This window comes from Harpia harpyja, chromosome 5, assembly GCF_026419915.1.
Source record: "Harpia harpyja isolate bHarHar1 chromosome 5, bHarHar1 primary haplotype, whole genome shotgun sequence".
Taxonomy (NCBI): domain Eukaryota; kingdom Metazoa; phylum Chordata; class Aves; order Accipitriformes; family Accipitridae; genus Harpia; species Harpia harpyja.
Window position 1 is genome coordinate 15825142 of NC_068944.1, and position 16915 is coordinate 15842056.

The 16915-nt window shown below is 36.8% G+C and overlaps 1 protein-coding gene across 1 annotated transcript in view; it reads right to left on the bottom strand.

Moving 5' to 3' along the window:
- Nucleotides 1-15688, bottom strand: part of CCDC102B (coiled-coil domain containing 102B) — a 40411-nt gene extending 24723 nt beyond the window's left edge. Inside the window, 5 exon segments of the mRNA XM_052788593.1 lie at nt 6440-6548; nt 11934-12148; nt 14062-14108; nt 14111-14639; nt 15624-15688. Coding sequence (XP_052644553.1) covers nt 6440-6548; nt 11934-12148; nt 14062-14108; nt 14111-14627 — 888 coding nt within the window. The 5' untranslated portion in view covers nt 14628-14639; nt 15624-15688.
- Nucleotides 15689-16915: the final 1227 nt, after the last annotated feature.

Sequence of the window (16915 nt, forward strand, 5' to 3'; positions counted from 1 at the left end):
GGGCACATTCTGTACTTCAGATAGCAGAAAATTATTTTAAACAACTCAGAAGTCACTGCCTATAGTAGTATTTGTAAGTCTACAGTGCACACCAGTGGAATGTAGCAGTATGTGCATTTTTTCAGTTTTCAGTATAATGTAAAATTGCTTTGTAAATATTCCATCCGTATTTAATGTTTAAACCACCAGAAAAACATGTCCTTCAGAACGATAAAGACAGATATAAAATGCTGAGGAAGACTTGCAAAGAGTTTAAACAAGAATGTTTTGTTGTGCATGTTATAAGATTAAACGAACATTCTAAAACCTAAAACTTTAACAGTCTTGCTAACTGTAATTCTGTGTTTACAAATGTCAGGGCAACACACCAAGGATTTGCTCTGTTTTATGAAGAGTCCAAAGACCTAACTAATCAGACTCAGGTACAATTTTCTGTATTTTTTTCAGACTCTCAGTTAATTGATCTGTAAACTAAGTCATATCTGACAAAATTAGATAGCCCATTTCCAGGGACATTGAACCAGGAATGTCACTGATGTCAAAATTTTCATGTTCTTCAGAGAACTTAAAGATTCCTAGTTTTTCCTACAAAGATTACTTTAAAAAATACATATCTAATATCAACACCTTTTATTTATTCAATGGTTTTACAGGCTTGATCTTTGCCCTTCTGTGGATTCTCATGCAAACACAACAATAATGCAAGTATAATTTTATCCTGAGCAATTGCTTCCCCCTTTTTAAGAATAACAAAGTGTTGTTAATAGGTTAGTTGTAATACATGTGAAAAGAAAGGCATAGGAAATATTGATTTATTATCCCACTGAGAGCTACAAGCTCTTCTAGAAAGAGAACTGAAGCTTATTAAATGTATTTTGTACATACAAAAATGTTTTTGACAGCTAAGAAATGTCAAATAAATCTCAGTTTAAGATGTGATCTTATGGACTGAATATTGTGTAACAAACTCACAAATAGGTCACTTCAAAAGCCCCAAACATATCTAACAATCTCTGATACTGATAGCATTGTTAGGCCACAAATTCACAGTAATTTGTAAGATGGGCTCCAGATAGTACAATACATTTTTCCTGCAATAAACACAAAGTGGAAGGACAGGACACTCCACTTCCATTCCTCATTTCTCCTAGAAAAATATTTGGCAGACACAAAGCCTTAATTCACTAGCTCTCTAAAGAAAGCCAAGACACAATTTTCACTATCTAGTCAGCCAAGTAAGGTAAAATTTAAGCCCTAACCTGTAGTGAGGAGGTAATCTTTAAGAAGAATATCCAATTAGTACTTAGTTTGAAAGTGTTATAATGAAAGAATACTTTAAATTAAGGAAAGACCAGAGAAAGCTAAATGAACGAGGACTTCTAAGTGTCCTTAGAGAAACAGACAAATTGTGTGCAGTAAAAACAGATGACATTTGACTGCTTGCAAATAAAGAAAGAGTGCTGTCAAACATCAATCAAGATTTGAACAATAAGCTTCTTAGCGTTAAGATTAACTTCTTATTTTACTATTTAATGGGAGAGCAGATTTTTTATAACAGAAAAATAAATGATCAATTTCAACACTAAACCCAACTTCCTGTTGTATCTGTTAAAATGGTCTAATTTATAACCCCAAACAGGTCAAGTTCAATGCTGTGTCACACAAAGCCACATATAGCACTCATAGTTACTATAAACATAAATTGCCACTTTACTACCTTTTTGTTAACTCAATACATTGAAAACTCATTTACAATTTCCAAATTGATGCAGAATGCATCATTTTAGGGGAAAATCATGTGTGTCGTGGTTTAACCCCAGACAGCAACTAGGCACCAGGCAGCCGCTCGCTCACTCCTGCCCCACTCTGTGGGGTGGGGGAGAGAACTAGAAAAAAAAGTAAAACTCGTGGGTTGAGATAAAGACAGTTTAACAGGACAGAAAGGGAGAAAATAATAATGATAATGATAAAAATAATAAAAGAATTGGAATATACAAAACAAGTGATGCACAATGCAATTGCTCACAACCCGCCAACTGATGCCCAGTTAGTTCCCGAGCAGCGATCCCTGCCAGCCCCACTCTCTACAGTTTATATACTGGGCATGACATCACATGGTATGGAATACCCCTTTGGCCACTTTGGGCCAGCTGCCCTGGCTGTGTCCCCTCCCAACTGCTTGTGCCCCTCCAGTTTTCTCACTGGCTGGGCATGAGAAGCTGAAAAATCCTTGACTTCTTAGTCTAAACACTACTTAGCAACAACTGAAACCACCAGTGTGTTATCAACATTCTTGTCATACTGAACCCAAAACTGCACTGTACCAGCTACTAGAAAGAAAATTAACTCTATCGTAGCCAAAACCAGGACAGATGATTATCAAGGTCATCTAGGCTTTCCATACTTAATTTGTTCCAAGATGAGTGAGTACTCATCTTTTAACAGAAAGTAATTAGTTACTGGGAGCGCTGATACTCAAATCTCAGCAGCTGTGAAGCTTCTACATTACACAAAATCTCTCAAACTTCCAAAAGGCTAGCAGAGCTAACTATTCCTAAAAATGGTTTAACTTACAGTGGCATTGTCACTTGCACGCTAAGTATTTTTTTCCACATTCCCAGTGGGACTGTCAGATGATCTACCAAAGGAAATAGCAGATTAATTTATGCATGACTGAAACCAAAAACACTTAGTCAAGGATATGAAAATAATCCAGAGGTAATGATTAATCTGTTATTAATCTAGAAATTCCTTTGTGATTTAATATTGCAAGTGTGTGTACGAATCAGGTTCCATGCTTAGCCTAGTATGTGTCTGCACTTTCCTTTATTTCACTTTCAAATTTTTCACTGTCAGAAACCTTGTATGGTGTTCCAGCATCCACTTCTCAACAGTAATATATAGTAAGTGAAATTCACACACATCGCCAACACACAATATTTGGGGTTTTTTAATAAAGGAAGAATTTTCACTTACAAAAAACCCCCACAAATGTAAGTAATTTCATTCACATTAGTCAGATTCATCAAGACCAATGTTTTCCTGTAATTTAAAAACTAGATGTATAAGTCTTAAAAATCTCAGAAGACAAACAGAATGCTCAAAATATCACCTCCTGTTAACAATTAAAGCAATTCATCATGTTCCCAAGGAAAAAGCAGCAACACATATATACGTGTATATGCATGCACATACATAAAAATTGAAATCTATCCATCTCCAACAAATTCTAAGCACATTTTTACTTCTTGTTGCTCTATTCCTGCTGACAGTGCCATAAAACATAAAGACTACATTTCTTAAGCAAAACAATTAACTAAATCTAGACTTCACTGTTGTGCAGAAGTATGACAAGATAAAATCCTACTTAATGAGCAAGCAGAAAATAAAAGAACTAAAATCTGAAGGAACTCAAATATGGCAGTTAGATGTTAATTTGTCACTGTGGATGTTCATCTATGAAGGAAATTCCATTTACATATGCACCAACTTGTAACTAGAACTTGGAATTTAATAGACTGCTTGCAATCTTTTCCAAAACATGAAAAGAATGCTAATTAATTTTCCTGCTTTATTCCAAATCTGAGATGTTAAATTTATAGGAAATTTTAAATTCTCTATCTATATTTAGTTATATAGATACACATTTTGAGTTTTATTGGATCTAAGAGGTCCTCAACCCATTGTTCTGAAAGCTAAATCCTGAAAGCTGCAACACAAATATTTCTTATTCTTCTACTCATGAACTTGGATTGAAATGAACACTTCTTTTCTAACACCATTCCTACATAACCAGGCAACATTCTTAAATTACTCCTTTGAAGGCTGATCTCCTTTATAAAAGCACATTGCTTTCTGGCATCAGAACTCCACTAATAGTTCCCTACTAAGCTAAATCAATCTCCTGACACATCTACCTATTCTCCTGAGTATTAGGACAAACCTTTGTTGCACTTGGAAGATCCTGTACCTCAAGACCTGCCAGCTTTGGTGAACTCCTTTGTTTACCAGTCAGAGCTGCCTTCTATGGGATCCTACCTAACAGTTCCCTGACTAAACCAACATCCTGCTTTCCTTAGGTTCGGGGTCTGTACTCTGCTGCTCCTTTCTCACTTCCTTCAGGACAACAAACACCACTGTTTCAAAGTTACTACAGTCAAGGAAATTATTCATCATCAAACCCTTAACTAGTTTCCTTCGTATTAGTCAACAGCAGATCCAGCTATGCATCACCACTGGTTGGTCCATTTAATACCTACAGCAAGAAATTATTCCTGAAACCCTCCAGAAATCTCTTTGATTGCAGCAGCCATGTTGCCTTTCTAGCAGCTGTACAGTCAGTCCCCCATGAGAACCAGGGTCTACAACTCAGAGACTTGACTTCTTTAAACACTTTTTTTGCTTCCTCATCATGTTGTCTGTAACAAACTCCCACCACAATGTCACTCTTACTGTCCTCTCCTCTGATCCTGAGCCATAAGTCTGACTGCTACCCATCCTGCAGGAAAGCTCAAAAGATCTGAGCTGCTTATGGATCTGAGGGCAACTTCCATCCTCTCAGCCCTTCCTTGTCAGTCTTTCCTGAAGTCCTTCACAGTACTTCAGTGGCATGAACCTGGCACAGCATCTTAATTGCTGCAACAATATTGTAGTTCTGTAACCACATACAGCTCTAATTCTTCCTGCTTGTTTCCCAGGATGCATGCATTTCTGTACCAGCACTTGAGAGAGGTGTCCCTTCAACTTGTTTTATCATTCCTGAAGTCTTTCTTGCTCCTATCAACCTGCACCCTGACCTTTCCACCCCTGACCACCACTTCTTCACTTTACTGTGGTCTGTGATCTCCCATCCCCATCATTCCTAGTTCAAAGCCCTCCTCATTAGGTTGGCCAGCTTGTTGGATCAAGGAGACAACACCTGGTCCCCCATGACCTCAACCCTAGAGCTGTGTAGTCATTCCCAATATGCCTCCAGCTGGCGCCCATGTGCACAAGTAGCAGGGAACAGTAGTAGTCTAAGGACTGGACAGACCTTGGCAATCTCTCTGCAATGTTCTGGATCCAAGCCCACAGCAAGCCATATAACCCTCAAAAAGGCAAGTGGGGGACACAAGGGTTTCTGTCCCCACAGGAGGGAGTCTCCTACTACTGTCACTCACTACTTCCTCCTGATGTTAACGCATGGTTCAGGTTAAAAGTGGCTCTGATGCCTCCCCAGTTTCTTCTCCCACTCTGCTACAAGGCTTTTGAACCTATTCTGCAGCCGCAGATCTGCATGTGGAAAAAGAGCCATCCTCCAGTTGCTGAAAATCATGTTTCCAGCCTTCCTACTATAGGACTATTTACCTCACAACTGATCGCAGTCTCTGGCTGCCTCTCCTGTGTGATTCAGACTTTCTTACCTCTGGGGACCCTGTGAAGATCCTGTTAATCTCCTCTTTGCCTTCTCTGAGCCTGCCCAGCCTGCTCACTTCCTCCTGCAGCTCAAAAGGGGCAATACATTTCCTCAACCAGCGTACACCTCTTGTAGGCATGGGCACTCCTTTCCACTGCCCCAGCCTCAAGGGAAGGTACCAGGCACTGCCTGCAGCCCAAGGCCTGGGGACCTACAACCTCCCTCAGCAACTCTGAGCCGAGGTCTCTACTGTGGCAGCGGCAGGTGCTGGGGACCATGCCCCAGGGTGTGCCGCTACTGTTGCTGATGCACCTCGTGCTGCCATCAGCACGTTTCCAGCCCTTTCCCACAAGCAAGCTGCTGGACAAGCCACCGGTCAAGCCACCGGTCCCCACAGACTCAGCCTGGGACCTGTGCGCTGGGCCTGGCAGTTACACAGCTCTCTCCCGGTGCCACCTGAATGGGCACTCAGCTCTGCCTAACCAGGAGTTACCTTCCTTGGCCAAAGACTAGATCTTGGGATGTCCCCGCCACCTCTGAGGATGCCACAGCCCCCCTCCTTGCCAGGTTGCTACCCCCACTATACCCACTTGGTAACCCGGGGGCAACATCCTCATGGTGGCGGGGCTTCCCCACGCACCCCCTTAGCTCACATGGGCTCCTTCTGCCCAAACATAAGCCCAGCTGGACCCCGACCATGGCTTGCTGTACATCAGGGCCACCCACCCTCACCACACACGGGGAGAAGGGCACCAGCACCTGCCTCCTCTGGCCAGTCCCTTCCTGTCAGACTACAGGGTCACCCTAGTGCTGCCCTCGTAGCTCCCCAGCACTGGTGCCGCCATCACAGCGCAGGGCTGGGCTTCTCCACACACCCCCGGCAGGTCCCTCCCCGCCAGGCTACGGGGATAAATTGTTGATAAAGGGTTGATTTATCACAATCATAAACCCTAGATATGATTTTACTCTCATGAACGACACAGGAAATCAGAAGTCTCGATTCTGTGTCTTACTCTGTGTGACAACAATGTACTGCTAACATACCTGTTTCAGGCTTTCCAGCTTGGTTTGTCTCAGTTCTTCATATTTCCATTTCCAAAGAAATAATTCATTTTCTATCTTTTCCATTTCTTTTTCCAGAAATACATTCATTCTGAAACAATATTTTAAAAGTCAGCATTACATCTTTTTGAAGTTGACAACAGACAATTACTTTGAATTTCCTTTTCATAGTTTGAGTTATATTTTGCTGCCTTTGTCAACTGTATACCTGATTCTTATTGAAAACCTATATTATCATCACATAATTATTCCAAGAGGTTTATCAAGAATAATAGCCAAAGAGAACAAGGAAATCCAGCAGTACAGAATTAAAATTCTAAATGAAATAAAATTTCAGGATAAACTGAAGACAATTTGGAAATAGACTTCAGTTAGTGATACAGGTCACCTAATACATGGAGAGTTAGTAAAAATCCTTAGAGAAAAGATACTGTATCACTTTTATTTGGGTATAGACAGAAGATTATTTTAAACACACATATACAGGGGAATATGTACAGTATGCAGACAGTGCTGAAATGAAAGATGATCTACTTTAGATGTTAAAAAAATTATTAAAATATGTATATTTCATGTTTCAAAAAATAGTTGCTCTTAAAAGAAAATACTAGAAGAATTTTAGGAAAATGTATTATTTAGCTCAGAGGTACTACACCCTCACTAAGCGTTTGCCTCTGGAATGTTATTTGAGCATAAGTCCATTACTACATTCAGGAAAATTATTTAGGATACACAATTCACAAAGAGCAAATGACGATTCCTTGGAGAAAGGTACTGTATTACTGAAACAACGAACTTTGATATTTATTTTTACCCCTCTTCTAACCAAGTACAATATTTTCAGTCTTTCAGGAAATAATGAAAGACACAGAAAGCAGCAGAGGCACTACAGATGTTCTTGTCTTTGAGACCAACTAAAAACTCATTTCTGTGTTCACAGGAAACGCTATTATCCAAGTTCCAAAGCCAAGAATGAACTTCTCATAATTTCATTTTATTAAATTCCTTCATAATTTCATATTTGTGTAATGCGTATGTGTCATTTTGCAATTTTTTAACAAAATAGAATTTGGAACATAAGTAAAAGTGAAAGAAAAAATTCTTAATTACAAATAAAAGCTTTCAGATTATATTTCTAATATTTCTATGAAATAAAATCACAGTTTAAAATTCTGGAATATTCCATTGGCTATAAACATCAATATAGGAATAAAGCCTATAAAGTCAGGATGCTGAAGCAATCTAAAATCCAAAAAACAGTAAAACCACAAGTGTCATTATGTTGGGAGATGAAAATTTTATGTTATGTAAATTCTGTGAAAATAGAGGAATGAAGGACTACTATACCAGAAAAGAGAAAAATATTGAAATAGTTGAAAAGAAAATTCTATTACTGGCAATAAAAGAAACTGTTGTATGCCAGAGTAGTTACTTTCTATTCTGAGGCTAATGGAGTTTGTCAACCTTTTTACTAAAGATATTATTGCCAGGCTGACTATAACTACATTCTGAGAATATTTGGTATAAAATTAATCTTCCACAACAGCACTGTTAACTTTAAGAAATTAAAGCAAAGTGTATGGATGTGATTTGTCTGGGGCATTTCTGTGCAGCATACTGCAGGCTTGCACAGAGGTAGCAAGAGCTACCACTGACTGGTCTGGCTCACGTACTGGAAGCAATGTTAGCTACATTAATGAAGCAATCCACTTGAGTGAAGTACCTTCTTGTTCTCTCTTCTTTTACAACTAAACCTAATGTTCTTGAACCAGGGATCTCCTTTTTCTGCATTGATACAGCACACAGCACAGCTTATCTTAGTAAGCACCTACAGCTCCTATAACATTATAGTAATAAACTAAACACCATCACTCACAAAGCAAAGTGGAGCAAGATGACTTCTATCACATGTAAAGAACCTAGAGACATGTATTTCAACTGAATAGTTTTTCTTCTAAAGTAACGGGATATCTCATTGGAACAGTATCATGGCTTAATTAGGGAACTAAAAGAATTATTAAGAAGGAGGCTTAATACATTAGAAAGTGAAAGCATGAAAGATAACAGTTTAATACTTGAATAATAGCCTATTGACTGTACTGAATGCATTGAAAGCCCTCAGAAATGGGCTAATCTGAAAAGTAAAAGAGGAATGTCCAGTATGTTGTTACTAGATACTATTACTAGAAATTACTGTTACTAGATACTATTTTTATTTTGTGTTACAGTACCTCTTAAGTGATGCCAGGTCCCTCTGATGCTACTAAATGAAACAGATGATCCTAACTACATAAAGCTTACTATTTAGATAAAGAAAACAGTGGAAGAAAGAATATAGCAGAGATGGGTAAAGCAGCTTACTATTACTTAAACAAAAGATCAAGATCAGAGCATTTTCAATGGATCTTGTAATCACCTTTTTTTTTTTTTCATAGAAAAAAAATATCACAGAATTACACAGAATGGTTGAGGTTGGAAGGGACTTCTGGAGGTCATCTGGTCCAACCTTGCTGCTCAAGCAGGGTCACGTAGAGCTGGCTGCTCAGGACCATGTCCAGATGGCTTTTGAATGTCTCCAAGAATGCAGACTCAGTAACCTCTCTGGGCAACCTGTGCCAGGGTTTGGTCACCCTCACAGAAAAAAATGTGTTGCTTGATGCTCAGACAAAGCCTCCTGTGTCCATTGCCTAAGTCTACCCATCCAGCTCTAAGCAATTCCTTTTCAGCATTATCAACTACCAGCGTAGTTGGTGGGCTTTTGGTTTTAGAACAAAGAAACACTTTTAAGTTCAAAATGGACTGATCCAAAAGATGACTAAAGACAGCTATTTTAGGCAAATGATTCTTTAAAGTGCTGAACAACTCATATGGTCTTTAATTCCTACTCATGCCAATGGGACCTCAAATGTGTATTTGATATGAGCCACAGTGCCTAGTAGAGGATTTTGGTATGTGATTTTACGTTGTAAACTCAACACTGAAGTTCTTTGAAAGTCAAAACATAAACTTTGAGCTCTATTTTTTGTACTTATTGTTTTTGTTTTAGAGTTCTTTTCTTTTTATATTTTGCAAAGTCTAATCCATGGCTTAAGAGTATATTGGCATTACTGAAGACGACTCTAAACAGAATGCAAGAAGCATAGGTCCTCTCAGGGTGAAGCAGCAAAACATTTTATGGAGAGATTAGTCAGGTAACTAGGGGCAGGTCCAAACACTGGATCTGCATGAGCAAACTTGACTCTGGAAAGAATGCAGCCACAGTTTGGGAGTACTGCATGTAAATCAGAAAACTCTGCTGAGAAGTCCTGTGCTGTATGAGTAAGATCATACTGACTGCCAAGGTAACCTTTGGCCTTGGGGTTCAAGCTGTCTGAGATCCAAGCTTGCTTTTGATGCAGCACAGCTGTAAGTCCTTGGCTCAAGTTTACTGAGAAAATTGCTAAGTTGTGAGGAGGAAGCTGTGAGAAAGTACTTAAGCTAGAGACATGCAAGATAAGAAAAAGTAAAAATGCAAATAGGGATGAGATTGTTAAGATAGTCATTATTAGCAGCTCCAGGATCCAGGAGCAAAAATACTGACATGAACAAGTATAAAACCTAAGAGGAAAAACTGGAAATCTGAAGATGGAAACTCAGCAAAATCAGCCAATTCCACTAAGCAGTGCAGACCAACCCTTTCTGAGCTGGCAGATGACAGCCTGCCCAGCAAAGACTCATAGGGTGTCTCAAGAGACTGGTGACTATGTTAATACTTATCCTAGTAACATTATTCCTAGCTATTTATTGTGTGCATTGCCAAAAATAATTGTTTCATACTTCTAAGCTTTATATATTCTGCTTACAGAACATCTTTGCACACAGGAAATGTTGCCCGAAGTGACCTAGAGAGGGAGTTGTTACACCAATGCCCACTGTTATGTGAAAATCGCTCCTCTGTGAGCATTTGCTGCCTGAGGTTGGCACTGCCATACGTTGCATGGTGTAGACATTCCCCAGTTCTTACTGCATGCCAGTAGATTTATTACTGTATACCATAGTCAGTATATATCCAGGCATAAATGGCAAAATCTCTCTCTGAAGTACAGTTACAAATTAGGTAGAGAGGCATGTGAACAAACAAGCCAAAACCAGGAGGTAGAACCAGTGTTTATTGAAATTTTGTCTAAGAAGTGAGTAAAAAATAAGAGTTGAAAAATTATCCCCTTTGTAAAAGGGAAGTTTTATATATGCATGCATGTATACTGTGATTGCTGTTGAAAAATTAAGTACCTAGGACCCTAAATAATTCAACCAGAAGTAAAGGCATATGTGAGGCATCAGTCTCAAGTCACATATATAAATATCATGACAAGCTGGAATAGTTAGGCATTCTTGTATTTTTGTTTCCACAAAAACCCTAAATCCTTTTAATGAGATAGAACATGCTTCTGGTCATCTGCTGCAATATGATTCAAATACATAATACTTTATTACCTGTCTTCTACAGGTAATTCATATAACAAAACACAGTAAGTAGTAGTAAGGAATTTAAAGGATTTATTTACATTGATTTTTTTAAATTTTTTTTTTAAAACTCAGACCTGTACTATCTACAGGACAATTGTGGAAAAAAAAAAAAAAAACAAATGTGACAGGAAAGAAATTCTTCATCATAGCTTACCATCATAGACTCTCTGAACTGAAACCGTTGAATGTATTTGCAATGGAGGCGAAATTTTCTTTCTTTTTATTTTTTAATGAATTTCACCTGATTTTGAAGTTACAGTCACATAGTGCCTGAAGTCTCCTACTACATCCATCATACATCACATACTGCATGTATCCTTGGAAAGCCTTTTTTAGTGTGATTCAATCTTGCTCAGTACTGATTATCTATACAAAACATCAAGGAATTCCTACCAACACAGACTCACACTTAGTATTTATGCGAGGTAAATTTAATATGACAAAATAAGCATACACTAAGTGTGTTATTCTCTCTCTGTTATCTGCTTTTAACATAGACCTTACTAGAAGTGAAGAGGTTAAGATTAACAACATTTTGCAGCTGTATTCATGTACTTTTAATTCAAAACCAGCCTTAGTCATTCTGCAGTTGGACCCTTTCAAAGTCTGCTGGTAGTGTATTTGAAAATTTGTTATTATGCACAAAGCACTCCAATAACTGAGCATAATGTAGATACCACTACATTGATACCAAATTGCTAGTAAGTATAATTTTTTAGTTAACTGTACATTCTAAACTGTTCTGTATAAAGCACTTAAGTGACAGACAAGCCAAGGAAAACAATAAACACGCTATGCTGAATTGTCTCTCTAAATTCTTATCAAAGCCTTGTAAATAGCAATTCATAAAGCTTAGAAATGAGAACATATGAGCTATAAATGCAAATATCACCATATTTATTTTAGAAAGTGCCTTAAACCCCTCAATTTTTAATAGAGATTTCCCCAGTAGGATGTATTTTGCACTTACTCTCTTTCCTTCTGCAAGATTTTCTGCATCTCAGCCAAATGCAAATGCAAGACCGAAACATGTATTAAATCATTCTCTGTTGTCTTAGTTTTACTGTCCAAACTTTTTTTAGGTTCCTCCAAACAGATGCTGCGAACTCCATGGGGAAAGGAATCAGGAGGCTTTGGAGTGATTTTTTTATTGTAATTACTTCGGCGTTTGATTATCTCTACATCCTAAGAAAACAAAAATATGACATCCGAGAAAAACATAAATGAAGGGAAAAGTCTAACATAACTTCTGCAGGGCATATCAAGCCTCTTTCTTCCAGACATTTAAGTCATGTAAGAGAAAAAAGGAACAAGTAACATCTTATAGAGTTGCACCGTATATGGATAAAATGTGCAAAAAAAAGTCATTGTAGTTGGATGTCCTGGTTAAACCACGACATTGGATCACTGTCATTTTGTGATGTGTCACACCTTCCGTTATGACAAGTTTCATATCCAAAATATTTCTAATGTATCTTTACTAAAGAAATAGATTCCAGTTATCATTAGTTGGCTATGACTATGGTGAAGACAGAATGCTGGAACTAACAAAACCAGGAATGCAATTTATGCATACAAATAATATATTGAGAAACTCTACATTAAGAACTCTTAAACTTCTAATGTAAATCATTGAAGCAAGTGATGGACTTATAAGGAGCAGCTCCCTTTCTATAAGGAGCAAAGTTACCTGCATAACATATCAGTCTGGATCCCATTCAGAAACTAAAAGCACTATAATATCTATTTTGAAGATACAAGTTTTGCATACAAAACATAAGCAAAACTAATAACAATTAGAAAAAAATAATTAAAAAATAAAATATGTATTTATTAGGAAGACTGAACATCTCTTATAAACCATAGTTTCCTTTAGAAATGCATTTAAGTTTTATCACTTCTGACAAATTGTGTTTAAAAGCTAATCTCATTTTAGCAGATTACCAGCAGTCCTATTTCATACTACTCTGTTCAAGTTTTTAAAAGAATGCCTGAAATCTACATCAGAAAATACTAGAAGCTTCTGAGAAGGTAAGACTGTTTGCCATTCACATATAAAGTTTCAGTTTTCAAGTAGTGCATTATTTTATACTAAGGAGAAAGAGAAACAGTTAAAATATATTTTGTGTCATTGCCTTCCTATGGCCCATTTCTCTGCCCAAAAATATGAAAGGCATGCATTTTGGGGGCAAATTTATTCTTAATACTAACACTGTGGCTGCTTTTTTTTTTTTTCAGAATTCACAGGAATATAATGTAATATATGTGCATTACAGAGTGAGTGAAAATTTTAAACATAATACATTCAGACTTCAGATCCTGAGAATTTCCATTGAACTGAAGTAAAAAATTTCCTACATGTTTTCCTACAATGTAGAAAAACATTTCCTACATCTACAATGACTGCTATCTATCAGACAAATAACAAGTATAGTTTTTACATGGTGCTGTCTATGAAGACTATTTAATGCATGCCAAGGCACAGAATTAAAACTGGTAAAACATGAGGAAATAGTTCCATTTTGATCAATGTAACTAGTTATTTTGTATAGAACTAGGAGCTGTTTTAAACCATGTCCATACTGGATTGTTTATTTCTGTGTAACAGCTTAATTGCTTTTCTTACCAACAAAAAACCCTTGCGACTTTGCTGAAGAATTTGCCTTACCTTTTCCCAGATCTTAGAAGTTGCATTAAGGGAGAATTAAATTATTTTATTTTAGAAGCGAAGAACCTACGTTGCTTTTTTGGAGGTGGGGGGAAAAAAAAAAAAAAAAAAAAGTAGTATACAAAACATGGAGAATTCAGATAACAGAGGTAATCTGTTACCTTAAAATATGACAGAGTCAGAACAATACTCCAAGTTATTGGATATAATAGTCTGCCTCTGTTACTTAAATGTTTAGCCATAGTTGAAGGATATGAATTGTTTTCTGTATTTCTCTATATTAGGAATATTAGATGGGTGAAAAAAGTGGGTTTGCTATTGAATGGATCAGGTAGTGTTTTGGTCAAAATCCTTGAAAAATCTCATTTCTAGATATACATGCATAATTTCCCACTTTTTCATGAACTAAAACAAATTCCCCATTCTTTACCTTCTTTATATCTTCTGCCCCAGGAATCTTCTTGGGTTTGCTCAGTTTTTTTTAATAGAAGATATTTCTGAGCAACTGAATTCTGTTTTCCAAGCAGGTACATTTTCCAAGTTTTCCTTCTCACTCACTAAATCTTGATTTATTTTTTTAAGCATACTCAGTTCTTTTACAACACTGTCTAATTTGATTCTCAATTGTCTTGCTTCCTCTAGGGCTTTATTTCTTTCTCCTCTAACTTTGCTCCATTTCTCCCTCCAGTTAGCGGTACAATCAGACCACCAGCGCATGGTCTTCTCCATTTGGGCTGCTCTGTCTTTGACTTCTTCCAGTTCCCGAATTTTTACTGCTTCAAAAATTTCCCAGTCGCTGCTGTAATTCATATGCATATATGGATAATGAGATGAATATGGGTAGAAACTTTGAGATGGCAGATTTAAATCACAGAGATGGCCACCTGGTTGACAATCTCCAGCTGATTTATAAGGTTGTCTTGGTTGGGTCCCAAAAAGCTGCATCTCTTCCATTAGTTTCTGAACAGAGCCTAAATTCATGTTTTGATTCATCATCTAATTTCAATCCTAAAAAAGACAGAGACAATAATTTATCTTCCCTCAATTAAATTATATGAATAACCTCAAACAGTAGTTTATTCTACTGCTATAATAATGAGATAATCTTAATAAGGCTGTCGATGTTTTAGAAATGTGATTCATCAACAAGAAATAGCTATTAAAATATATTTTATGTAATACTTTAAGTACAGCATAAACAGACGTACCTATTACTTGATAGGAATTGTTAAGTATCATTAAATAGTCATAGTGCTCTCAAAAATTTTTGAAACACACTTCTTTCAACAAAGTACTATAGATGTCACCTAATAACACACATTATGCTTGCCCAAGGTTTTGATTTTTGCATAGACCTCTAAATTAAACTTATTTCAGGTGAAAAGAGGACATTTTTAAACTGGAAGATAGTCAAAGGAGATTTTTTTACTATTGAAGAATTATTTGTTCCTTAACCTTCAAGTAAGGTCTTCAGCAAAGAGGATTTTTTTTTTTTTAATATAATTGCTTAATTTGAAAAGAAGAAAACCCCACCAAATTGCAAAATGATAAAAACCTGTAAAACCATTCAAGATCTGGTTTGTAGAATCATCCCTGTAATTTTTCTTATTAGTGCTTAAAATGTAAGTCAAATAAATAGGGACTTGTAGAACAGGAATAAACTGAGAACATTCTTGTCAAGTCTGTGGGATAATGTCTTAGGAGGAAAAAAAAAAAGAAGAACAAAAATCCCAAAATGAACCAAAGCAAAATAAACAAAAAAACCAACCAAACAAAACAACAACAAAAAACCTTAAGGAAAGCAGCTAGAACAGCACCACTGAGCAGCACTTTTGTTCAGCAGCTAGTGTAACTTCTTGAAGACAAACTGATACCTACAAACACACATTATATTTATATTGGTAAAAAATATCATTTAACTGATATCTGACCATGAATAATCTTAAACATTGATGAAGTAGATACAGTAGGTTAATGACAAGCACAACAGACCTTGTCTTTGGTCTCCTCTTTAGCAGAAGCTAAACAGCAAGTCATCAATACATGCTTACATTTCCACCTGTAAAATGAGGATAATTTACTGTTTGAAACAGTTATTGAGAAGCACTGCTCAAAGAATGAAATGTTGTTACTGCTAGGTGTGCAAATGGTTTTCTTTTCAAATAGAAGGACAGCACTGAAGGGTTCACACCTGAATCCATAATTGTTGTACTGAAAATACATCTTTGAAATATCTGGGTGTTCCACTATGTAGAAATTCATGCAAACTTTCTTTGGTCAGGTAGTCTGTTTTCACCCTGCTATATGCACAAAAATTTCATTGCTTGCAGCCAGATTGTGTCACCCTGTCCCCTTTGTACACAATGCAGATAATCAAATAGCATGGAAGCACAAAGGAAGTGGTGAATCCAAATTCTCAAAAATAACAAGAACGAAAGCTAAGTGAGCCCATGATTCACTGAAGGCTTTTCAGAGCTCTACTTCATCCATGGGATTTTTTTCCATGCAATTTATCTTAACAGTTTTATCACTTACTAAAAACAAGTGAAGTATACAAAAATGTTGTTTCTTTGAAGTCTTTTAGATTTTTTTTTTTGTTTAGTGAGCAAGGTGCTCACTATAAATACCTTATAATTTAACATTACTTTTAACACAAGAGACAACATGAGTATGTAGAATGTGGGAAGCATGATTCATGACTTATGCTGATTTTATTAATTTAATAACAACCTCAAGAAAAACATTAATCACACTACTGTTTTTACTTTGTTGAATTTCCATTTCATTTTGTAGTGAAACATACACAGGTCTTCTGCATACAGCCCTGGTTTAACTGAAGTAAAAGGGTGTTTTCCCATTGGCATTAATGAAAGCAGGATTTTCTGCTTTGCACCATTGCTGTATTTTTATGACCAGTGTAACCCAGCACAAATCCACTGCTGCTGAAAAGATAGCCTCTCCTTTCTCACACATGCATCTGCATGTTCTTGACTAGTTAGTTTTACCTCTTAGTAAAACTAGTGAAATAACCAGATTAAACAGATGCAGCATTCCCAGCTAGACATAGAAAAGTAATTCACTGTAAAACGTCACAGATCTACACTGAAATTTGAAAACTCTCATCTATAAAGCATTGCCAATCTGTTCCAGGGGGGAATAAGAATAATTTCTAAGGTGTATGTCAAAGATAACTAAGAGAAGAAAGCTATGTGTTAATATTGTTCGACACAGACCTCTAAACAACAGAAATTTCACAAGTCTGAGAATTGACAAAAAAACCCCAC